Source organism: Phalacrocorax carbo, chromosome 1 (assembly GCF_963921805.1).
Source record: "Phalacrocorax carbo chromosome 1, bPhaCar2.1, whole genome shotgun sequence".
In the NCBI taxonomy this organism is placed as follows: Eukaryota; Metazoa; Chordata; class Aves; order Suliformes; family Phalacrocoracidae; genus Phalacrocorax; species Phalacrocorax carbo.
The window spans coordinates 21,088,759-21,113,685 of record NC_087513.1 but is presented as its reverse complement, the minus strand read 5'-3'; the positions used below and the strand labels follow the sequence as shown (position 1 = coordinate 21,113,685).

Sequence of the window (24,927 nt, the reverse complement as noted above, 5' to 3'; positions counted from 1 at the left end):
GGGGGTGGGGGACAGGCATTGCGGCCGTCGCAAGCATACAGCGGGCTGGGTCTCGGATTTCTGCTGGATAAGGCTCGTCCAGTTTTGGTGTTCAGTTGTGGGTCAGTGGCTGTCTTATGTGACTGAGGAAGATTAGTCAAGGTTGTCAAGTGGACTGAGGGATCGAGGCTTTTCGGGTGGGGTGGGGGTGAAGCAGGGTAGTTTGTTTTGTTTGTGTTTTTTTTTTTTTAACATACGTCACTTCTTGCAGAGAGCTGGGTAGAGATATGATGTGGTGAAACGTTGACATTTGTTGTCAAATTCCCAGTGGCAGTTATAGATTTCTGCTTCTTAGACTTTAGTGTTGCTGGTTATAACAGCTTGCATCTTACCTTTGGGAGTGGAAGGAGGAGAAAAACACTAGTAGCACTGGTTTGAAATAATGCACAGTTTCAGATCATGACAGTCTATAGGGAGAGATACAGTGCTTAAGCGAGTACTTGGTTTTTGATCTGTTTTCATCAGTTAATTGACTATTTTTTTAAATTTAACAGATTCAGTCAAAAATATTTTGATGGCTATATGGCAGTATATGAAGAAATCTATTTATCACTTTTGAACTTTTGAACATTCCTCTGTAGTATTTGTATGTTTGTACTTCTATAGTACTGGCATGGCCTTCTAAATGGATGGTGCCAGTCAACAAAGTAAATGATCTGTTATGGTTAATGTTTCCTTTGGAAATCTCATGTCAGGTTATTTTTTTTCACTCACATGCTACTCAAAATCACAACAAAACAGCTATTACACTATGTGCTGGCAACCCTTCTTAGTTCCATATTACAACTTTGTAACAGTGTGTGGTGTTACTGATGCACTGAACTGCTACTATAGGCAATTGAGGCCGAAGTGATTTGAGGTGAAGTTACTATGACTTGCCCAGCTTCCACTGTCACAAAAGTGCATTTATATGAATAAAACTACTTAAAAATGAAGTTTTGTCTTGGCCAAATCTGCCAACTAGACTTGGTAATAGAGGTGTGAGAGCTTAGCTAAGAAGCTTCTATCACCAGTCTGTTGACAGGTGATGATGGTGATCATTTAACAAGCAATAATAAATGGAAGTATATAATCTCATAAAGTATCTCTTAGAGAACTATGAAATTGTAACAGGTATGTTGAGTTTTACTTGGAATTACATAGTTACACTCACCATGCCACAAAAAGCATGGTAATGTTAGAATATCTGGCTCCTTTAACTGCCTTTTTTTTTTTTTCTGGAAACAGCTATGACTTAGAGTCTACCAATTTATAGTCAAAAATTGTACTGTAAGTTAAAAAAGACTGGAAATTCACTTTGTGCTTTCCCACTGCATGTTGCTCTTTCTGTATGCATCTCTGTACCTCTTCCTTTTTTTTTTTTTTTTTTTTTGTACATCCTACTCCAAAAATTTCCTTAAGGGTCGGTGAAAGTTGAGATTGGTGCCAGTTGGTTATTTCTTCAAATTATCCTCTAAGTGACTTGAGGACCAATCAGTGGTTCAGGATGTAATTTATAGACGTGTATCACAGATGGAGTGAAATAGCTGAAACTTCTCTCTGTTTTACAAATACACACTAGAAACATAAGAAAGCAGGTCTTTAAAAAATCTGAGCAAAGCTGGGGCCAGAAAGTCTTCTCACAAACAACGAAGTAATATGAAGAATAAAACAACGAGATGATGGTGATCTGGTGATATGCCTGCAAAGGAAAGGAAAAGTAACTGCTATGCCTAGGGAAGGCTCCAGACTGCCAGCTTGTGGTGAATGTAGCAGCATTGGTGTAGTGGTAGTCTAAAGATACAGATTCTAAAGCACACAGTCTGACATGTAAGTATGTGAAAGAACATAGTCATTTGGCAAGAAAAATATTAGGAAAGTCTGTGCAAGACATCTTGACAGGAAAAAACCCAAAATTTTTATTTTTTTAACTTCAGAAAAGTAATTTTTTTCTTTCATTTTCCCCTACTTATGTCTTTATAAACTTGTTATCTGTTTCAGATATTGTGAATAAACATCTTTATTTGCATGTCTAACTGAACCTACCATGAATTAAAAGTGATCTGTTATTAAATGAATATAAAAAAGTAATTTCTCACTCCAGTCCCTGGACCAAACTGCAAGTACCTGGTTCCCCATTACGTTTTGTAGCATATCAGAAAGCTAAGAGAGCATGCTCCCAAATAAACTGTTTGGATTCTCTGGAGAATAGGTGTTACAGGTTCAGAGAAGGCAGCATCACTGCAGTAACGGTAAGTAACCAACTCTCTGTTGTTCTCAACACTGGGGTGTACACTGAACTTGGAAGGCTCACAGGGAGGCTATAACAAGAGCCTAAAACCAGTTGGAAACTAGGTGACATCCTTGTATCCCTTCCTACTGTGACAGAATTTAAAATATGCCTTAAATATACCTATTTCTTTGTCAGTATTATGTTATGTGTTATTAGAAGATTTTAGATATTCAGTTGCTCCAGATAAAGCTTTGTGTTCTGTGGTCTCAGAGTCTCTCCAGTCACTGAGCTGTTCATCTTAATGGGACTTTTTTTCTTCCTTCCATCCATTTCTTTCTTGATACTAAAGATAACATTGTTACTACAATGACAAATTGATGTAGTTTTTCTTTCTGAATTTGAATTCCTTTGGAAACATTTAAGTGTCACAATGGCATATTGATAAACCAGTGTTGGGTGTATTAACCATTTTGCTGCTCTTGCTTTAGCAGAAATGGGCAGTTAATATATTTATCTCCAAACCCGCTCTGATAAGATTGTTTTCCTTACTGAATCACTCAAACCTTTGGCTTCTCCTCTAGAAACTCCTGCATTAGTGATGCATTTTCCATATGAAATTGTGAAGACTGTATCAAGAACTAATAGTTCTTAAGGCAAGCACAAAGAATTGCTGCCTTTTGTATGCACAGAGATAATATATTTAGTAAAACAATCTCTTTTCCTCCTAGAGGCTTCAGCCTCTTCCAGGACCCTATCTAGGCAGTGCCAACTTAATGATCAAAACCTTAAAATAGAGGTTAGAAGTACTAAATTTGGATGACCAATTTAGTATCACAAGGGTACAATTTCTAAGAATACTTAACATAGGAGAGTACTTATATATTAGCCTATATACCCCATTATCTTCAGCAGGCACTTGGCTCTGCTCATCAGATCCAAGGTCTCCAGTTGGGTGCTCAGAAAATAAAGAATGAACAATTTGCAGCAGTTGTGAGCAACTTCAAGCAACATTTCACTGCCAAAACCATGATGCCTTTGTGCTTTTGTATTAATTACTTTATTTGTTACAGACACAACCGTCTAATCTCTTCATCATCCTGGATTTATAGTAGATCAGAGATGTACATCAGCAATTTGTGACTTGGAGCTGAGCATCTGATAGGAGGTTCACAGAATTTATTCATACTTACCCTGTATGTGGAGGGAGGATGGTGCTGGAATATGTTTTTCAGGAGTGCTCAATTCAAAGTTCTTATTTTAGCTTTTCTTTTTGAGCCTACTGAGATTCTGTCTGCATTATGAAGCCATATTGTATATCAAAACTGAATTATACGTGTGTGAGTTTGGAAAATCTCTTTATTAGCCAGCATCAGGCACTGGGTGAGGTGGTAGATGTGTCTGAGACAAAGCAAAGAAAACCTGTGTCGGGCTCGTTACTATTTATTAAATGATACATATGAGTTGGGCTTCTCTGAACAGAGGGAGCTATGAGCCATGTCTGATTCTCTTGTTTGTTCGGGGCTTTTTGTGGATGTCATGTGTTGAGTCTTGCTTCTGACTTATTTTTTCACTTCATTTTTTTCCTCCCCAGATTTTGATGTCACCTTGCTTTGTAGTCCTTCCCCATGTAAATGAGGAGACAAGGTTTTAATTCTGAATGAGCCCATCTATTTTGGGATTTCTTCTGCAGCAAATGACTAGGGATTCTAACAGCACAGCTTCTTCCACTGCATACTGTCTTAATCATCTACAGACCAGGTTTGTCCTCTAGAATGAATGAGGAAGAGGTAGTAAAGTAATTAAGACTGGATTTTTCTCTCATTGCTGATTGAATTTTAACTTAATTATACTAAGGCTGAAGTATTAATTCATTGTAAACATTGGAGATTGTTTCTTGGAGATACAGGTTTGTGAGTGACCTAACTAGGAAAACAGCTTCACTCAGGGTTTATACTTCATTACATATTACACTTGCAATTTTTGATACTGACAGCAAGGAATTGAGAATAGAGAAGTCGCTCTAAGGGACTTTATAAATAAAATAAAATTAATAGACTTTATGAAGGCAGTGAGTAACTCTTCTTTGCTTGGATGAAGGCTGTTTCCGGTGCAGAGGAAAGGATCAAGGAGCAGGAAAGGGTTATGAGAGGAAGTAATAATGTATTTGCAGTAATATTCTTCAAACGGGTTATGCTGGCTTAAGCAGTTACCTGAGTTTGTGCTACACAAAGTGTCTTCTGAAATCCAGACCTGATGAGGAAAACAACCACAGGGAGAAATTGGAATAAAAATACTGAAAATGATGTTTCATTTGAGGAAATATATTGTGTATCAGATATTTTTGTAGACAGCATTTTGTTTTCCTTTTGCTGTGGCTGCCTTTGACAAAAATCTTCAGTTCAAATAGGTGCTTTTTTTGTTGCCTTAACTTTCTATAACTTCCATCTTTATCTGCTACTGAGGTTTCCTCAGCATGCCTTGGAAGAAAAAAAAAGTCAAAATCCAATGTAAATTGTTTAGCCAGTGTTTTGTAATTTTTTGCTATGAAAGTATGATATTTTTAGAACTTTTCACATAGCAATTATTGTTTTGCTTTTTGAATCCTACTTGTTACCACTGACATTTTGTCTTTGCTCATAACTTGGCTCAGTTAGTTACACAATGTGAATTGACAGACACTGTAATTCTAAATGTGCAGCTTCTTTTGATGGCTAATAACTAGGGATGCTGAAGGGGCATTCCCAAAGCCTGGATTTACTTTCCTCCTGCCTCCCCTGTGCTGGCAATCATTTTCATCCAGTCATGCAGGGAGGCAGTTCTGGGAGCTAGACAAAAAATTGGTGACTTGTTTATGAAGGGTTATTTTGATGGCAGTTACCATTTGGCAGGAATAGCTTCCCATAAAGACCTTTGCAGGTGGAGTTACTATGCAGAACATAATAAAAGTGCCAAACTGTAAACACTAGGAACTGAATAATTAATGCCAAAGATACAATGACTAGAGAGAAGGGGAATACTACTCCCTTGTTTGTGGCTCTGTCTGCCCTTTTGTAGACAAAGTATTGTTAAACATAAGAGCAAAAGAACTCTGCTCCAAAGGGTTCTGCTCAACAGAATGGTGTCCAGTAGATAGCAGTTTTGCTATTTAAAGGACCTACATGTGAGTAGATGGCAAACTTTGTGCTTTTGGTGTAGCATTTTGTAATTTGGGGAACTGTGTTTTGTTTTTTTTTTTTTATTTTTGGTTGAATAGTAGTTTACATACAGTTTCATGTATATCTTAACACTGAGGACTTTTTTTTTAAATCTTTGCTGTGTCCGTAGGGGTGAGCTCAAGCCCCACCTTCCATCATGCAACAGTTATGAGTGTATATGGTAGAGACCTCCTTATAACTGCAAAATCCAAAAGGTACATGAGGTTAAAGGATTCAAGCTAGATAGTGGGAGGGTAAGTAAGGCAGTAAGCAGATTACCCTGCCAATTGTGTATCTCAACAAACTGCTTAACATATCTTTCTGTCTGCAAGTGACAGTCTACAAACCTCTTCTTGCAGTAGGTGACTCAAGCAGTAGTTGCCACAAATGCTTAAATGGAAATGGGGTGAGGGCCTTTGCATAGCAGCTGTACAGCTTAAAGACCGCTCTGTCAAATGGTCTTTAAGTATTATCTATAGATAACATTCCATAGGACTGCTTTGCAGATGCAACTCACAGAGGCATTTCTTAGCAAGCATGCTGATGTGGCTTGAGTTCTGGTGGAGTTCTGATGATAAGAGGGCTCTGCCTTTATCAGTACCATAAAAGGCATTGACACAGCCTCCAGTCTGTTTTAAATCTCATGTTTTGGTGAAGACCTTTAGTTTGAATCAACATGAACAGTTCTGAAGATCTAAAGGGTCTTCTTACCAATTCTGTAGAGACCCATTTTGATTCTGAGAATAAGAAATATGGTACGTGCAGGAAGTAACAGTGAGGCCAGAAGAAGCAAAAAAAACCTGATTCCCTAGCAGCTGGTGAACATGGATGAACACCAATATTATTTCATCTTACTAACCCTTTTGTCTTCAAGTTCACCCTTTGAAGGCTAAAACTTCAGGATCAGAGGAATGAAAATCAGACGATTCTTCTTAACCAGAGAACAAGGGAGATACTCAGTAAATATGTAGGGGTAAAAGGGCCAATACATTTCTCCTGTATTTGAAGCCAAAAGGTTGATCCCTGTTCTGGAATTGTCATCTAGGACTTCGGACCATATATTCCAGTCAGCCTAGTATCAAAAATAAGTCAGCTTTTTCTGCCAAAGTATCAACGATAAGTAGATGGATCAGCGATATGTGGAATTGTCTTTAAATACAATAGGTTGCAAAGATCAGGTGGGAGAGGTGGAGGGACACTACACTGCCTCACGGGCTGAAGGTAAACAGTTGTGGTTTTGTTTGTCAGTGCACTGCTGTAACATGTTGATAGGGTTGCAGCATCTTTTCTGCAGTGCATGTTCTGGCTTCTGTGAGGTTTGGGAATAACCTCTCTTTTGAGAAAAACCAGCCTGCAAGTAATTTGCCAGTGCCATGTGCCACAACTGATGAAGTAAGGGAGATAAAAAAGCATCCCCTTGCAGGAAGCGAGGTACCATAGTAATGTTTTGTCTTATGAGACTGTATTCTCAGGGGCAACATTCATCATTAATAGATGAGTCTGAAGGTATAAACGGTATAGTGGGGAAGCCAGACTTGAAAACTTTATAGAGACAGATTGGCTTGAGGCGTTATACAGAGGTACCACTTGACTTAGCAAGGTTAGACAGGCTTGTCATCATGATAGGTTTTGGACTGCCATAACATGCATGTGTGGGTCATCCTCCTATCTTGAAATGGAGAAGTGTCTTGCAGGTTCTAAAGAATATGTGGAGTGGGCTCTGCCTCTTGTCCTTTCACCAGCCAGCTGTTCAGACTGGGAGACAGATACAGAGTTCTATGGAGGGGAAATCAGTGTCACTGCAAATATTTAAGTGCTGTGGCAAGTCTGAGTTGATCATTATTAATCTGTAAAGCAAAGATGATACTACGTAGGTGATACACTTTAGCAACTTAGAAATGTGCCCTATGAAGTTTCCTTCTGCGAGGAAGGAGAGGAGGATCCAACGCAGATAAATAGCATTTGTGTTTGTTTACATGATCCTTCCTTTTTGAAATGTTTCTCTTGAGAATTTGATAACTAGTGCTGGTGAAAGCCAGTAGGCAGAAGATATTCTTTCTGTGGAAGTCTTCCATGCAGGGTGAGTTAGCAGTGGCAACTTGAAAAAAACTTGATGCTGCCAAGTAGGAGTGTGAAGATTCCGATGGCGTGGGACTGAAATCCCAAGCACATGTTGAGCTAGTGCCAAAAAAGGTGGTGAGGGTCCTGTTGCCATCAAACTCTTGTTCAGAGGTACGGTTCTTTTTTCCTTGAAATTGTATGGTAACCCAGTAGAATTAGTTCTTCCTTGTCCAAAAACAGAAAGAATACTATTTTGAGGCACCAAGTCTCACTGGTGAGATGGAAAAGGCAAAGGGAACAGATCTTTGAGATTATAGAAGTGTGTGCTAAGGACTAGCCAAATGCCCCAGACGATACTACATACTGTTGCATTTTGAAATAATATGGGCTAACACACTAATATTTAACACAGTGGGGCTGAAGATTCTGATCTGGTAGCCTGTCATCAGGTCAATGAGATATGATTCAGAAGTGTAAAGCTCCTAATAGTGAACTATGTGTTGAGCCTGCCCTGGTCTTTGTGCTGTTGCTCTGAGGTACCGTATCAAGGAATGGCACATGTTATGTGCCAGAGCCTGGACGGGCTATAGCAAAAACTCATCATACCTTCTTATTGAGAAGAATTGACAGGATCTGGAACGCTGATGAACCCTGCCTGCATGTTAGTAATTTGAGGTGGAGACACCGTCTTCAGTATGGGCACCAGGGAATGAAGCTCAGCAGTTCTTTGAAATTCTGTAGGGAATCTGAGGAGCAGGGAGGCCTTTCTGCATCAGAAAGTGGATCAGAAGATTTTAATTTCAAATCTGTTAGATCAGCTCCTGGTACCATAACACATTGTCATGATTGATTCAGGCTGTGCTACGAGTCCTTGGTCAATAGGTTGTGGGAATCAATGCTGCTGCTGCTGTCTCCTTAATGAAATCATTTGGAACTGCCACTTCCTGTTTTTATCAGCATGAAGTTTTAGATCTTACACCTTGTGGATGGAGTGTTTTTACCAAATGTGCCCTACGCACGGGGCAGGCAGAGCTGGAAGATGAATCTCAAGAAGTAGTCATGTAAGTAGAGCTTGCTAGAGAATAAAGCTCAAGTTTAAAATAGATGGTTAAATGATACAAATACCGGTAAGGAACACTGTATCATTGAAGGTACGTCCAGCTACGGAATGCTGTAGTCCACCTGGCAGAAAAAAAGAAACTGGAAAAGTGCCAAACTTCCTTGTGGATCAGACATTTGAGAGTATGGACACCATCAAGTTCTCTGGAAAACTTGTCTCCAGTTACACAGCCTTCGTACAGCTGCAGAGCAGACACATGTGGATTCTCACTTAAAAGATAAAACAACATGTTTTCTATCATAAATGAGATTATTATACTTATTATTAGCTTCTTGACATTATTTATCATGTCTAGGCATCCTTATCCTTTGTGCGCTAATGTATATGATGTAGTATGCTGCTTCCTCTTTAATATCTTTCTATCACAAGCTGAATTCCAGTGCAACAACATTTACAGCATGCTGATTTAAGTTAGACTTGCTGAGACTGATGGTAGGATCGCTTAAGTGATATAACGGGAGAGTCATTCCTCACAGGCAAGTACAGAAATGACCAGAAGGCCTCTGTAGTTCATACAATCTTTTTTTGTTTTTGTTTTATTGGAAATTGAAGTTAAGTGGGCCTATCTGATCCTAAAGATCTATTTCTACACCGAGTGCACTGCTGTTTTAATAGCTTCTGTTTTGTTAAGAGGTCGGTGTGCTGGATGGTCCCTGATGGGGAAAAAGGAGCTGGAAAGTACTTTACCTATTCGACGGGATTTCCTTAGCGAAGTTACTTAAGCTCTCGATCTTAATTCACTTTGTACAAGTAAGTAATGACAGGTGTATCTATTTCTGATTTCCTAGTCCTAAATTTATTGTAGGACTAACTGCTGTTTGAGGCGAGGAAGCAGAGCAGCACTAGAGAAAATGTAAAAATGAATTGGCAAGTTGTTTTGAAGAAAGCGTTACTCAGCGGATGGTTGTTACAGATGGGCAAAGAGGATGATGTCTTGTCTTGAGTGTTTGCTTTTTACTACACGCTGGAGGTGTTCTGTACGATCAGCAGAGGCAAGGGTTCATCCTAGGCTGGGCTAGCTACAAGTTGTTTTTTAAGCATGTGGGTGCTGCTGCCTCACAGAAATGTATTGCAGTAGAATCCTCCAGATCTTGAATGTGGCTGTAATGGCTGTCTAAAAGTAAAACGTAACAAAGGGTGTCCTTTGCAGGGAGAGACAGAAATAACTTGCTTTTTGCTTTGTCAAAATGTAAGGCTACTATCAGTGAAGTTAAAAGTAGCAGCAGCCTGACCCGGAGACCATGCAAAACCTAACTTTCAAGTAAATTTTCTACGTGTGAATCTCAAGCTTGGACTTCCCCCCAGAGAAATAATAAATACCACTCGCTTGTAGTTTCGAGCCTTGGTTTTGTAACAAGCCGCGTCCCGCCCCTGTTCCCCCTCCTCCGTTCCCCCTCCTCCACCCTTTCCTTCACCCCGCGGTTAACTCTTCCCGCGGAAGGGGCAGCGAGGCGCGGAGGCCGGGCCCGGCCGGCCGGCCCTGAGCGGGAAGGCGCTGCTGTGGCCACCGCCTTCCCGCCCTCTCCACCGAAGAGAGCCTCGGCCCGGCCCGGCCCTGTCCGCCGCAGCGCCCCGGTCCGGCTGCCGCCAGCCCGCCCGGCCCTCCGCCATCCGGGGCGGGGGGAGCGGCGGCGCGCAGGGCCCGCCCCGCGGTGGCGGCGGCGGCGGTGCTGGGCGGCGCCTGGCGCCCTCACGTCCCTTCCCTCCCTCCTCCTCCCCCCCGCCGGCGCAGCGCTGTGGTGAAGCCGCATTGTTTGTGCCGAGGGGGGAGGGGAGCTCCTCAGCCCCGGGAGCTGAGCGCCGAGCCCGCAGCAGCCGGACGGCGACCTGCGCCGCGCCTGACGAATGCGCCGCGCCCGGCTGCAGCAGCCGCCGCCGCCGACCCCCCACACCCAGCGCCGGGTCGCCGCCGCGGGCAGCGCGGCCCTCTCAGCGCCCGCGGCTGCCGGACGCGGGGCCAGGCGGCAGCACCGGCGGGACCTCCGCCATTAAACCGGCCGCAGCGTCGGCCGCAGAGGCGGAGCGGGAGGTCTGTCAGCCGCGCTTCGGCGGCTCCCACAGCGTGAGTGAGCGCGGGCGGCGGGGTGGGGGGAGGCGGCGGGTCCGGGAGCTCGGCCGGTCCCGCCGCGGCGAGACGGAGACCGGCGGTGGCGGCGGGGTGGGGGAGGCTGGGGGGAAGGGCAGGGCGGGCTGGGCAGGGCGGCGGGGGAGGACCGGGGGGTTGAGAAGGCGGCCGGGGGCGAGGCGGGCGGGCGGGGAGGCTGGGCGGGGGGAGACGAGCGCGGCGGTCTGGGGGAGGGCGCCGCTGGAGCTGTTTTGTCATCCGCCATCTTTGTGGGCCGAGTATTTTCGCGGAGGGGAGGGAGGTGACTGTTGGGAAGGGCTGGAGATGATGGGCCTGGGCAGGAACCATCCTCCCGGGGGCCGGGAGGGGGGAATGCCGGGCCGGGCAGGAACCATCGGCGCGGAGGGGTGTGCGCGCGCCGGAGGCTCCCTGGGCGTGGGCAGGAAGTGTTCGCGCAGGAACGGCGGGGGCGGGCCCGTGGGCGGGGGCAGGGCGCGCGCGCGGGGCGGTGGCGGCCGGTAGCCCGGGGGCCGGTAGCCCTACCGGTAGCGGGGGTGGCCCCGGGCGGGGTGGGGGGCGGGGTGCGGCCGTCCCGCCGGGGGGCGCTGGCCGGCTCGGGTTCCGCCTCGCTCGGCCCTCCGCCGGCCGGATCGCCCCCGCGGGGATCGCTCCTGCCGCCCGGCTGAAGTCGTGGGCGGCGGCCGGCCCGTGTGAGCGTGAGCGCTGTTTGCCCGCCCGCCCTCATTGTCCGGGACTAAAGAGCATTCCTGTGTCTTTCTCTTTTTAATGGTCTGCTTGAAAGTGTCCATTGAGAATGGAATTCCCTTTTCCATTGAGCAGGGGATCCAGGGCCCAAAGGCAATTTGTTTGAAGAGGAGGAAGGTAACTAGGACAGACATTGTAAAAGGAATTTACGATCAAAAGCTACATACGTTATCCTGATTTTCTTGCCGGTTTTTGCTATCTTACGCTTCGATAAGAAGTACTTTTCCCCTCATACCGTGGGTTCCACACAAACAGCTGTTTTCGTGTAGTTCTGTTGTGGTGAGGGAAAGCGTCTGCTGGTGACTTTCTTCCCAAGCAGCTGATATAGTTCCAAGAGAGGGAAGCTGTGGATAACTTTCCAGTTTTGTCTCCTGTGGTCTTTGAGTTGTTGTAAGAGGCAGAAAAGTGCTAGCAGGTGTACGTTAAAGTAACTTTGTTTTGCTGTTAGTGCGGTATCTCTACTTATGTTGAATGGTAACTGCCTGAGTTTACTCTTTTTCGAACTTAAGTCCATGATCTTCATTCCTGTGGATCTACAGGATACTGCGGCGGGGGGAGAGGGGGAGGGAAGAAAGATGTCTGATAATTAACTAGGAAAAGCAAACCAATTGCCGGTCATGAATTTGCTATGCAGAAACCTGGTCTTCCTCCGGAATATTTATAGGACATTTGCAAACAGAATTTTGGAGAAACAGAACAAACCACTGCTTTGGCTTCTGGAGCACTTAAGTTATTCACACTAAGTTTCTATGAAACTTCACCAGAGTACTACCAGTTCCAACTCTGTCTTCGTTGCATTGTATTTGTTGGGTATCCGTTCTGCATTTAACAGTGCCTGTAATTTGCTTCCTAATTTAGCTTTATTTACAGTTGAGTATTACAGGGAAGATGCTCAGATCTTAGCTCAATCGTTTTTTATCATTCTGGTTCATACAGTCTATTTGACCTTTACGACAGTAGTCATGAATCTTAAAGCAAGAACACTTGTGGTTTTGAATGTTTTCTTCCTGTTCTTATTGCCTGCTTGCAGCCACGGATAAGGATCTCGGGAACAGAGAGGGTTGGAGAGCTTGGAAGCCTAGCATTAATGTGTTTTTATGTGGTACTAGGTTAAGTTAGACAGTGAAGTGTGGACAAGTTGCAGATTTTTTTGATACCTGAGGACTACCTCTCATCTCCCCCCCCCCCCCCCCCCGCCCAGTATTTTGTCCAAAACAGTTGCTATCCATGTGAGCGACTATGAAGACATCCACGACCAGCCAAGATGTAGGGAGGGACATTTTTAAAAACCCCACAGACTTTCACATCTAGACAGAATTGAAGTGCAATTACATGAGGTAAACATAATGCAAATGATCTGTTTTTCTTGATTTGTGACTACATTAAAGACAGCAGTAATTTAAAAAAACTACAATAAAATGAAGTCATTCTGATCTGTAGTAGGGTGCTGTACATTGACACATCAGTCTCATTATTTGTTCACAATAATGAAGAGAAATCAGGGCTATTGTGTTATCTTTGGCCTCTGAATTATGAAATCTATTGTGAAACTGGGAACTAACTTTTAATTCCAGTTAAATTATCAGTATGTCTTTTTTTCTAGTTATTGCCCTTCTGTAGCAGTATTAGTGGTTTAAACTTTTTCTGCAGTTAAGAAATCAGATTTGATCCTATGTTGTTTTACAGAATTAAATATTTCTTCCAAGCTTGTTTGAAGAGGTGGAGCCTTTTTTTATTCATCCATTGGTTATATAGAGCAGATCAGAGGTCTGTCATGATCAAACACTGACTGTTGTCTGGTTTTGTGCTTGTGCTATAAAAACAAGTAGTAAGAGTTAAGGATTATGTGTGTAAAAGTCAGATCTATGAGCAACGCAATTGTCACATGAATAATAAAAACAGTTTAGATTCATCTTTTGAACTTCCCTGAGAAAACAAGGTCAGTTTGTGAGACCAGATAGATCAGACCCTCTCAAGAACTAGTTTTAATGCTAGCTGCTTAAATTATTTAGTCTTCCTGTAAAAGTTTATTTAGTACTTTGAAGGTGCACCTTTAGAGATTGGTATCATAGTCTAAGCAAAAGGCAGGCTACGGGGAGTTCTTTATGGAATTGTTCCAGCCCTTGCTGTTTTCTTCATTAAATAGACATAGTAGTCTTTAACGATAATAGTGTTTTGACCTCTGTAGTTCTGTGTTCTGATCTCTGTTATTCTCTGCTATTTTGGCGATGCATGCTAACACTGATTGTGTTATCTTAGCTGATACACGACACTGACTTTAAGTGCAGAATTTCTGATTCGTCAGAATTGAAAGGGTGAGGCTACTAATGCTACTTTAAGCCAGTGATTAAGGATCAAGAGTTTTTCTCTAGCTGAGGTTGAATTTTGCTATTTATTAATGTTTTATTAAGAGGAAGGGAGATAGAACTTTCAAACTTGATCTTATCAGTTGGTTTTATAATATTTTTCAGCCTTCATAGGAAGAAACCCCCAACATTAAAATGTCAGAAGGCATCAGCGTGGAAGCTTTTGATTAGAAATTTTGTGATCAAAACACGTGCTTGTCCTAGTTGTGGTGCTTCATGGGGGGGATAGGGGAAGCTATGTCTTCTTATGGTATGTGGAACGATTTTTTCCCACTATGTGATAAACTTGAAAACTATGTTTAAGAGCTTGGGATTGGATTTAAAGACAGGGAGATTTTTATCTACCCCAGTTGCTATGAGAACAGCTCTTGAATCTGTTGAGGGAAAAGGGTGTGCATACATGCGCACTTACATGAAGGGAGCATGTTTTCGGTGTAAGTCAAATCTGCTTTACAGGTGGAATATTTCCGAGTTGCAGTCAATACTGTGCCAAATCAGGCATTGCAGGTTCAATTGTGTTCTTGTCATTTTATAAAGAATGATATGCTCACTAAGAACTGAGAAGAAAGAAGTAGAAAAGTAAAGGGCTGTCAAACTGCATACTTGCATACCAATTTGGAAGTATGCGTGGTTTTTTCTCTTTTAAGTATAGGCGTAGTAATTGAGCTGTTAACATGACTTCCAAATTGCACTGGGAAAAGTTGTGGGGAAAACTTGCTTTTCCTTCAGGATTATGTTACTTCTTTTGGAGGGAGATCTGGAGAAAGTAAACTGTAGCTGTTGAAAAAAATACAAACTGCAGGCATCCTTAAGGTATCAGGACTTACTGAATTAAAGGGTTTTTTACAATGTAACAGGTGTAATTTTTTTTCTGTGGCACTTAGGAACAGGTTTTTTTTTCACTCATGTGGAGGTCTTACAGACAGCTCTTCTGTAGGATTTTTGTATCAAGGATTTTGTACAGCTGTATTTACTTAGAGAAGCTGTTATTTAGGAGGTATATTTATCAGTAGGTTAAATTTGTGCAAAACAGTGTGAGCAGTCCTATTAAGTAAGGGAGATGGGTTTTTTTATTTTTCCTTAATTGAGTATATAGGTTGGGGGCTATAGAACTGAAGGGTTTTTTTCCCTGCTATAATAAAACTAATATTTTAATGTGAATGTTTGGAGTTCATAATATTAACTGTTGCTCTAATTTTAGGTAAACATTACCAAATGAGGAGAAAAGGAAGATGTCATCGAGTATCGGCAGCAAGGCATTCTTCTTCCCCATGCAGTATTAAGCACTCCCCCACACGAGAAACCTTGACATACGCTCAAGCTCAAAGAATGGTTGAAATAGAAATTGAAGGTCGCCTGCATAGGATCAGTATCTTTGATCCTTTAGAGATTATCTTAGAAGATGATCTTACAGCCCAGGAAATGAGTGAATGCAACAGCAATAAAGAAAATAGCGAAAGACCACCAGTTTGTCTAAGAAGCAAACGGCATAAAAATAACAAAGTGAAAAAGAAAAATGAAGCTCTACCAAGCTCACACGGTATACCTGCTACAACAACTCCTCTTCCAGAACCAAAAGTACGGATTGTTGAATACAGTCCCCCTTCGGCTCCTCGGAGACCCCCAGTTTATTACAAATTCATTGAGAAGTCAGCAGAAGAACTTGATAACGAAGTTGAGTATGACATGGATGAAGAAGATTATGCGTGGTTAGAAATAATAAATGAGAAGCGGAAAAGTGATGGAGTATCAGTTGTTTCACAAAATATGTTTGAATTCCTTATGGATAGGTTTGAAAAAGAGTCTTACTGTGAGAACCAAAAACAGGGTGATCATCAGTCTTTAATTGATGAAGATGCGGTGTGTTGTATATGCATGGATGGTGAATGTCAGAACAGCAATGTAATCCTGTTTTGCGATATGTGTAATTTAGCAGTACACCAGGAATGCTATGGGGTGCCATATATACCTGAGGGCCAGTGGCTCTGCAGACACTGTCTGCAGTCCCGTTCTCGGCCTGTAGACTGTGTGCTGTGCCCAAACAAGGGAGGTGCCTTTAAAAAGACTGATGATGATCGTTGGGGACATGTGGTGTGTGCTTTGTGGATTCCAGAAGTTGGATTTGCCAATACAGTTTTTATTGAGCCAATTGATGGTGTCAGGAACATTCCCCCAGCCAGATGGAAGTTAACATGCTACCTCTGTAAACAGAAAGGTGTTGGTGCCTGCATCCAGTGCCACAAAGCAAACTGCTATACTGCATTCCATGTGACGTGTGCTCAAAAGGCCGGTCTATATATGAAAATGGAACCTGTGAAAGAACTAACTGGCAGTGGGACAACGTTCTCTGTAAAAAAGACTGCCTATTGTGATGTACATACTCCACCAGGTTGCACACGGAGACCTCTAAATATTTATGGAGAAGCTGAAATTAAAAACGGTGTTTGTAGAAAGGAGGGATCAGTCAGAACTGCTAGGTCTACATCAAAAGTCAGAAAAAAGACAAAAAAGGCCAAGAAAACAGTGGTTGAACCCTGTACGGTTATGCCAACAGTATCTGCTCCTTATATCCCCCCCCAGAGGTAAGCAAATCAGCCAAGTGAGAGAAACCTTTGCTTAATTACCTGTTTAATTTTAAACCAATGCTTTTAGATGATGATTTGGAGGGGGTGGGGGTGCATTTCTTATATGCTTTCCTTAAGGCCATACTCTACTCAGAGGATTAATGTAAATTACTTACATTGTACGTGGTGAAATTGCATTAAAAATGCAGTAACTTCTCCAGAGAAAATCGTAAGCGGTCAAGTGGTCTGTCTTGTCCTCAGAAATACTTTTTTCTGTTTGTCAGACCAAATCATGTGGTGTGCTCAGTTGTTGTCATTTGCTGTACTTTTGAGAATTAATCACTGAATTCAGAACAGCAAATGTAGTTGACCTTCATATTAAAAAGCCAGCCAAGCTCAAGGTTAACTGTATTCATAATTTGGGAATCCAAACTTCTTTTCCTAATTTGTAAGAGCCCCCAAAATGAAAATTGCATTTGCATATATAAGATTTAAATCTTGTTCATCTCACCTAAATTAAAAGTAAACTTGTACTGTAAGATCTATGTAACTAGTACACAAAAACCCTCCAGAAAGTATTTTCCTTGTGGGGCAGAGTAACTTTCAGGAGGATTTTTCTAAATTTGCATTTTTCCTTTTGCAAATGCAATAGTGTTTATTAAGGCTTGGATGAATTCGGTACCTTGCAGACTTTTTTTAGAAAAGTTAGCAAGTAAGTGATGGTAAGTTAGTTGGTTAAATGTATTCTTAGTAATGGAACCTGAAACGAATCTGCCCTCCCAGTTCAGTGATGCTATCAAATATTTGTCCTGTAACTTCAGTAAAATGTTTGTGGTTGAACAAAAATGAATTAATGCATGTGACGAAGAGTTTTAATCCTAATCTTGTATTTACTTACGAATTTATACTTTTTAAGAACTTCTGTTTAAGCTGATTTTTATATTAGTGTCTCTTCTAGTTCCTGCAGGAACATTTGTTATGTAAGTGCAAATACAAAGCATGAACACCAGAACTGAAATTGCTCTTTATATTGGTGACTGGGGGGGCTGGCAGATGCCTGTAGATCTGGTGAGGCTAGTGAAGTGATGCAGCAGAAAGCGGGGATGTTTCAAGTCGTGTTCTCATAAATAATAACAGAATTGGAGCAAAGTGGAGATTTTTTGATATCTTTATTTCAGGATTTCAAAACCTCAGCATGAACTTGAGTTAGCTTAGAACAGTAGCATCTTTTTTCACATTTCTTTCAGTTAAATTGAGTTATAATGCATTTCAACAGTGAAAATAATTTGTTTCTGGGATTTGAGCAGTGACAAAGCTCTGGGGTGGAAAGATACAGTTTTGGCTCTGCTGAACCTTTGAGACATAGTATACTGGGCTGAGAAATGCAAAATTGGGCTATTGGGATTAAAACCAAGATCGTCTTTATGGAGTATTTGTTCTGTTTATAGCATTTACAACATCAGTGTGTGTGTTTACCCCTTGAATTAAATTCCCCCTGATTTAATAACAGTAGTTTAGAAAGTTTCTCAAAACAGGCACCACTTCACTGTGTGTGAATTTGTTCTTGCAGTATTAGTACTGCACTGATAATGTGTGGTGGTTGAATTTTGCCTAGTAGGTAAATTATTTTTTCCCCTAATAAAATATTAAAAGTATTGTATTTGGATTGCAGGTCCAGAATTTCCAAGTTAGGAAGTCCTAACTTACAGGGCCGACTTGACAATCTAAATCTAGCTTCTCGTCTATGTTAGTTATCCTGTACTGGCTCTGTGCTCCATTTCCTGTGGATTTTTTTTTCACCCCATTGCTGCTCATCCTCGTCCTTTGTAAGTGAGTAGGATGGACGCACAAAGGAGAAGAGTTGCAGTGTTAGCTGTGAAAACTGGTTTGTTAGTTTTGAGTGCTTGATTCTTTAGTACAAATAACATCATTTTGGTATAGTCTCTTGAACTCGTGTGTCAAAAGAGACATTTAAAATGTGATTGCTTGACAAAAGCCATGACAGTGTCAATATTCATGTTCTTCAAAAATGTGAAACTATGATATTGTGGCTATATACTTGAGGGAAATTGAATGTGATATAAAATACTTAATCTTCGATATTTTCAAAATACACACTGAGCTACAGTGTAATATTTATTAAAACACCATTCATGTAATTGCTCTATTAAGTGGAAGCAGATATTTTAAAGCATGTAAATATTTGCTTTCATCTTTAGTTTTGGTTTCTACAGGGCATATTTGTAGTGTCTGAAACTAAGAAAGCATTTGAAATGCAATATTTGTAGAGAGAAGAAAGTAAGAAAAAAATATGCCCTGCTTTCATACTAAGTAGGAGCGATGTGTTATACTTGTTTTCCATGTTGTCTGCATCAGTTGTTGCATCATATTATTGAAAGAGAATTAAAAGATCCTTATGAAAGCAGCTAAGTAGTGGGCAGATAATGGAGAGCAAAATTTCTGAGACTCTTAAAAAATATTTTCAGCTGTCTTTAGAAATTTATGTGCTGCACATTACCTGATTTTTCTATATTGACCTTTGCTTTTATTAGAAAACATTGCTCCTGGTGGTAAAACTGGATTTCTGTTACTGTATGTCTCAAGGTAGAACCAGTTTTTCCTTCTGTTTTATGATTTAGCTAACCGAACCTGAACTTTTTTACCAAATAATTAGATGTAGTCTTGTTATCTCAACACAGGAATCTTGATTGTGTGTGAAATTAAGCATGAACCAGAAAAATAAATGAACAGAAAGTGATTAAACACAATATAAGCAGAAAAGAACATTTACAAGGCCTTTGAGACACTGTTAGTCTGCATTCACAGATGATGCTTCGTAATCATATATGTGGCTTGTGCGTTTCTTTTGGGTTTTTTTTTTCATGTTTTTGAGGGTACTGGACTTCTTTATAATACCTTCAGAAAGTTTTTAAGTGGGGGAGAAGAATAAGAAATGCTGTTAAAAATTCAGCATGAAAAAGCTATTGAAAAATACTACTAGAGCCAGTGTTGCAAAAAATTGACAGCTGAATAAATCCAGACTGTTTTGTGTTAGCTGTTTATCCTTGAATATATGTGTATGTATACTTTCACAAAATCATGTAGAAATATTTATTTTAATTACAGGAGTGCATGAGGTAGGTACACCTTATGGCTGTACCTCATAATCACCAAAGTAAAGAGGAATCACCTAAGTAAAGAGGCAGGGGATGCCAGCAGTTGTTGTCCACTGATATTTCTTGGAAGGCTGATCGACTTTGAAAACTTTCTGATACATGTGGAAACTACTGCTGATGTCATCCTGACCTCTCTGCTTAAAAATTAAAATAATTCTTCTAAACAAAAATAATTGCCTAAGTCAAGAAAAGAGCTACTATGGTGTTCACTAGCTTTGCCTCAGTGGTATTTTAGAAAAATTAAGGTAACTTTAGAGCTTTATTTCAAAGCTAGTTCATCTTGACTCTGGTTGGCTTATTAAATAAGAATTAATTCATGTGTTTGAGAAAGTGTGACTTATTAAATAGGTTTTAAAAGTGGATTTTGATTTTTCAGTAACAATAGTGGGGAAGATGCTTGAATATCTGCCGTTAAAAGCTGCATTGATTGCTGTCTGAGGGGTGTTTCCCCTCTCTAAAAATCTAAAGGATGGAAGTGCTGTCTTTTGTTTAAATATGCCCTTTTTACAAAATGGATGTAGGAATGTGGTGTACATGTAATGTTTTTTGTCCTTTCTGTTTATTTTGCATGTACAGGGCAAAGAAGCTTAAAACAAAGATTAATACATTAAGATATTTCTGTAAGGTGCATCGTTAATATTTTGTGCATCCTCTAAGAGCTTCGGTCCACAACGATTATGTATGTGAAAATGCAGTTATGAAGATAGAAATTAATGTGGTTTTATTTTTCATACTTCTGAGTTTCACCAGTTATTTGAAATGTCATTAGATTTTTTTTTGGTGGCAGTTAGAGGGTGTTGTGTCTTGTAAGTGCCCTACAAACATACGATTTTCAGAATGCGTTGTCTGATGAACTGTCTCCCGGCACTTTTTTATTCAATAGTCAGGTTACGGAGTGCACAAAAATGATGTAGATTACAGTAGATAGGTACAGAGATTTCTTTTATTACAGATAAAAAGGCAATTTTTAATCAATACGTTATCTTCTGCTGATGTGAATTTAGCCTTTTGAGGTTAGATTTCAAAATCATGGGTGGTATCGTTATGACTATTATAAAAAAACCACAGAAAAAAAATTTTTAGTAACTTTAAGGAAAAGTCATAACTCAGTATTAAGTATAGGAAGTAGCAGAAGTAAATCTATGCATGTGATTTTTCTGAGAAGTCTAAGAAGGTTTTCCAGTATGACAGGGTGGGGGGCGTTGATTGGTTTGGGTTTTTTCTTACCCAAAGGTTTGGAAGGTCACAAGCTTAATTGTTAGAATAGGAACAAAATAACCTGTTACAACTAACGGAGAATTGACTGAAATAACATAGCATTTTCTTAACTCTTGAGCTCAATGTTTTACTTTCCTGTCCAAGAAAAATTTTTACGAGCTGTTTGCTCAAGTAAAAAAGTAGCTGCTTGGTTTCACAGTCATGTGAAGCAAGAAAAAGTGCTTCCTACATGTTCAGTCAACATGAAATATTATTTAAATATCAATAAATGTAGAATAAAGAAAATGAACCTGGAGAGACTTACAGGCTTCAGAAGATGTATCAGTAGATACACTCTTGGATTCTCAACCCAGCAGAGAGAGGCAAATTCAATAGCTAGAATTTTAAAACATAGATACAAAAAGGAATAACTGTGAAGATGATTAAACACCACATTAGACTAGTAAGGGAAGTGATTTGGAAACGTGACATTCTTGTTTCTTCAAATCTTCAGTACAAAAGCTGGAAAGTAGTTACAGTTAGGAAAATGTTTATTCGTCACATGGGGATTCTGCAGACTCATGTTGCACGGAAGTTTAAGTGAAATCATTGTCAGCCGTTTCAGGATTTGATATGTACCTTCTTGGGTACATAGCTGACTTCTGGTTGTTACAAAAGAAATCTTGTCCTTTTTCAAAAGGAAATAAAGACATGCAAATGGACTCCAATTTTTACATAGTTACTCGTTTACCTGTGATGTCTTTAAAGCTGATCAAAAGGGTTTGTTTGGGATTTTTTTAGATGAGAAATCATACAGTAACTTGAACTTTTTATTGAGGGAGGGGATGACATACAGCCACAACAACAAAGCTGTCTCCACTGTTCAAAAAAAAAAGTGTGTTGAATAAAGGCAAGTTTTCAAACACTGTTTGATAGGCAGCTACTGCCAAAGGTTCTGTGTGGGAAGGGTAGGGTTTTATCTGCCCGAGCAGGCTTTCTCATCTTTGAAAGCTGAAGTTTTTTGATATGGAGCTAGGAGGAATAGTTGGCAAGGCCCCAGAATTAATTCCAGTTCCCAAAATAGGTGCTTTCATAGCTTTTTATTCCGTTTTTCTGCTAATTCTCTCCCAGTTGGTGTCAGTGGAATGACTATAATTTTTTTTAGGTAATTTTTGTGTCTCTCCTGCTTTCTGTCAGTTTGGATATGTTTTGTGGAACTTCGAGCAAGGCTTAAAAATTCAAATGTTCTTGAAACTCAGTTTACTTTGTTACAGTTTGTTCCCTTTAGATTTTTTGATGTTTTGTTCTGACAGGTTTTAGAAACATATCTGCAATCTTTGTTTTGGAAAATAGGGGCATTTTATTTGCCCAGTAAAGTGGAACATCATTTGATTATTTATGGGTATACTGCCTAGGTAGGTATATTTTCTCCAGTTTGTATTTCAAAAACTCGAGAATGGAGAGATGCTATAGAAGTCTTCATATATTATAATACTAAAATGATATCTGTGGGGTTAAAGAGCATGCATGGTCTGTGGAGTGGTTAGTGATGATTAATAGAAAACTGGCTGATTATCACTCATTGGCTCTCTTACATTAAACTGCTACATAGTTAGCCACCAAAAATACTGTTTTCACTTTTTGTTGTAACCATTTGCCATAGTTGCCACAGTGACAGAAGGCAGAAGGAAGCTGGAAGAAGGAAGCTGTGACTCTGCTAGTATGACAAGAGCATATGTCTTATGTTGATGAAAATGATTTTATGAATTTATCAAAAAGATGAGGAAAAACGGGACTGAGTAACAGCTTTCTCTGAATGCTTTGACCAGTGCATTAAGATTATTACCCTTAGCAGGGTAGATTATCCATCAGGTGTCTCTGTGTGAGGTGAGGTTTAGTGTAGATCAGCTGTTAAATTAGTTTCCCATCAAATCTGTTGTATATTAATTTTCATTTAAAATAAAATTATTGGAGGCTGCCTTACCCTTTCAAAATAAACCAGTTTCCTCTTCTCATCCTGTTGCTTTTGTAAATAGAGAATATTTTTAATGCTGTAATCTACACTTCAGCCTAAACTATGGTTTCAGGCTGGGAACTGCAGGTGCTGTCTGAAAGCTTCAGTTGAAAGGGACCTTTCCCTTTTTAAAGGTTAGCAAGGGATTGTGTGATACCTCTGTATCATGTTTGTAGTACGTGTCACAGTATTTTACAGTCAGATACAAGTGGGGCTGGGGAAGGAAAGTAGTTTTGGCTTTCTCAGTTGCCTGTGGCACAAATAAAACAGTTTTGAAAAAATATTTTGACATCTGTGTAGTCTTGGAATGTAGCCCAAAAAAAGAAAAAGAACAAGAGGGAGTGTGGTGCTGCCAAGTGGTCATCAGCTTGAAACCTAATGCTTCTTTTATGGGACCAGTTATATAACAGCAGCTACTGAATTTCGTGGGAAAATGGCCACCTTTTTAAGAGTTTTGGAACTCTTCTTTCAATGTACTTTATTTTAAATAACTGATAAGTTGAGGGGGAAACAACATACTGTGGGCCACTCTGAGGTGTTAAGGCCTCAGAACAGTGATTCAGGCTGCAGCAAGTTACAGCGTAAGAACTGTTCTGCTCTGGGTTTAGCTTAACTGTGTTAACTGTGTATATGTTTTGAGAAAAAAGTGTTTAGCACTAAACATGGTCCATTTCAGGATGCTCACTGGGAATTTTGTCATAACAAATTCTCTGTTCCATGCAGGAATTTTGTTGTAATGAATTCTCTGTTCCATGCGGGACCTGGACAGCAAGAACACTTCCATTCTCCCTGCTTGTTTCTGTAGTTGCTATAGTTGTGGCTTCCTCCCCCTCCCGACATATCTAAAGTCAGCTGTGATAGGGAGGACGGTAACTCTGGCCATCTGGCCATATCTTACAGATGTACCTTCCTACATTCTCTTTTTTGTAAGCTGTCTTCAATAGTAGTCCTGCACTTATTTGGCAATCTTAACAGAGATATAAAAGTTTATTCAGTAATGAGATTGCTCATTGCAATGAGATTGGTCTGTTTTTTTCTGAAGAGAAAGCACAGGTTCAATTGATACACTGGTGTTTAATGTGCATTTTAAATACTTGATATTTTTTTCTCCCAGTGCTTACTATGTTTGACTTGCCATTAGAAAATAAAACACTACAGAAAGCTGTTCTTTCCTGATACATTTATAAGTGGAAAAAGTTCTAGGGTGGACTGATACCTTCGCAAAAAAAACCCCAAATGTCTTTGCTGAGGCGTTTTCTGTAGTTCTGGGAGGTGACGTAAGTGCTGTAAGCCTTGCCTCTCCGTGGGGGATTTGTCAGTGTAGTGTAGCTAATCCTGCTTTGTGCAAGTCAGATCCTGGATTGCAGAACTATAAAGTCTTCAAATGGCTCTCTCCTACCTGCCTTGAATATATACATTTTTTTTTACCTCTTCAATAATTTCACTTAAAGTACATCTCCCTGTTGAAAAAAAGGAAGTGGAATGTGCAGGAAGCTCCTTTAAGACCTCAAAGAATTTCAAAACTCTAGCTTGAAAATTTACTTTCTACATTTACAAATTTAGTTCAAGCTCAGGTAGCAGGAAGGAACTTGCTCAAGAGCAATGCATAGTTTTGTGCCTTCTTTCATGCTTTTGTTCAGCTTCGCTGTAGCTGAACGTATCTTTGTGGGTAAGAACCTCTTTCCCAGTATGGTAGGGCTTTCAAGGGTGGGAGCTTCAAAATCAGTCTGTGATATTTCTAGGGTTCTACAGCAGGAGACAAATCATGTCTTATTTCCACAAAATGGCTGTATTGTCTGTAAATTTAAAGTGTTTTGGACAGTAAAAGTCTACCTGGGAGTATCTGACTAAGCAAAAAGATGATCAGAGAACTGTGCTATAGTTAGGGGGTTCTTAGGGTCAAACAGCAAATGGCAGATATCTACAGAGCTTCTACAGTCATGTGAAGAGCCTCTGACCTCGGTGTTTTGAGAAATTAAGAGGTGGTTGGTGGTATACTGCCACTACCAAAGTCTGGTGTCTGAATGAAATATGAATAGCCAGTATTTGGGTGGTTTTATTTGGATGGAAGGCAGAGGAGTAGGTTCCTAACCCTCGTTAGGTAGTTTCTGCACTCCAAGTTACCTTCTGTTTATTTGTATTTTTAAAGTTGGA

General features: G+C 40.5%; 2 protein-coding genes and 1 long non-coding RNA gene across 8 annotated transcripts in view; 2 read left to right on the top strand and 1 right to left on the bottom strand.

Moving 5' to 3' along the window:
* The first annotated feature begins 153 nt into the window (after positions 1-153).
* Positions 154-9,958, top strand: LOC135312438 (uncharacterized). Its single transcript, XR_010371956.1, has 2 exons — positions 154-3,416; positions 3,843-9,958. It is a non-coding gene; the product is annotated as an uncharacterized LOC135312438 (long non-coding RNA).
* Positions 9,959-10,315: 357 nt separating this feature from the next.
* BRD1 (bromodomain containing 1) overlaps positions 10,316-24,927 on the top strand; it is a 61,727-nt gene continuing 47,115 nt past the window's right edge. The window contains exons 1-2 of one of the 6 annotated variants that reach the window (XM_064445633.1): positions 10,316-10,688; positions 15,024-16,404. In XM_064445633.1, the coding sequence (XP_064301703.1) occupies positions 15,038-16,404 (1,367 nt within the window). In that variant the 5' untranslated portion in view covers positions 10,316-10,688; positions 15,024-15,037. Of the gene's footprint in view, positions 10,689-11,504; positions 11,574-13,937; positions 14,073-15,023; positions 16,405-24,927 lie in introns of those variants that run through there. The other 5 variants (XM_064445641.1, XM_064445658.1, XM_064445665.1 and 2 more) reach the window with 5 other exon arrangements.
* On the bottom strand, positions 10,615-11,436 carry LOC135311649 (uncharacterized). The gene has a single exon (XM_064441709.1). It carries the CDS (start codon positions 11,434-11,436, stop codon positions 10,615-10,617), a length of 822 nt encoding a protein of 273 aa, XP_064297779.1.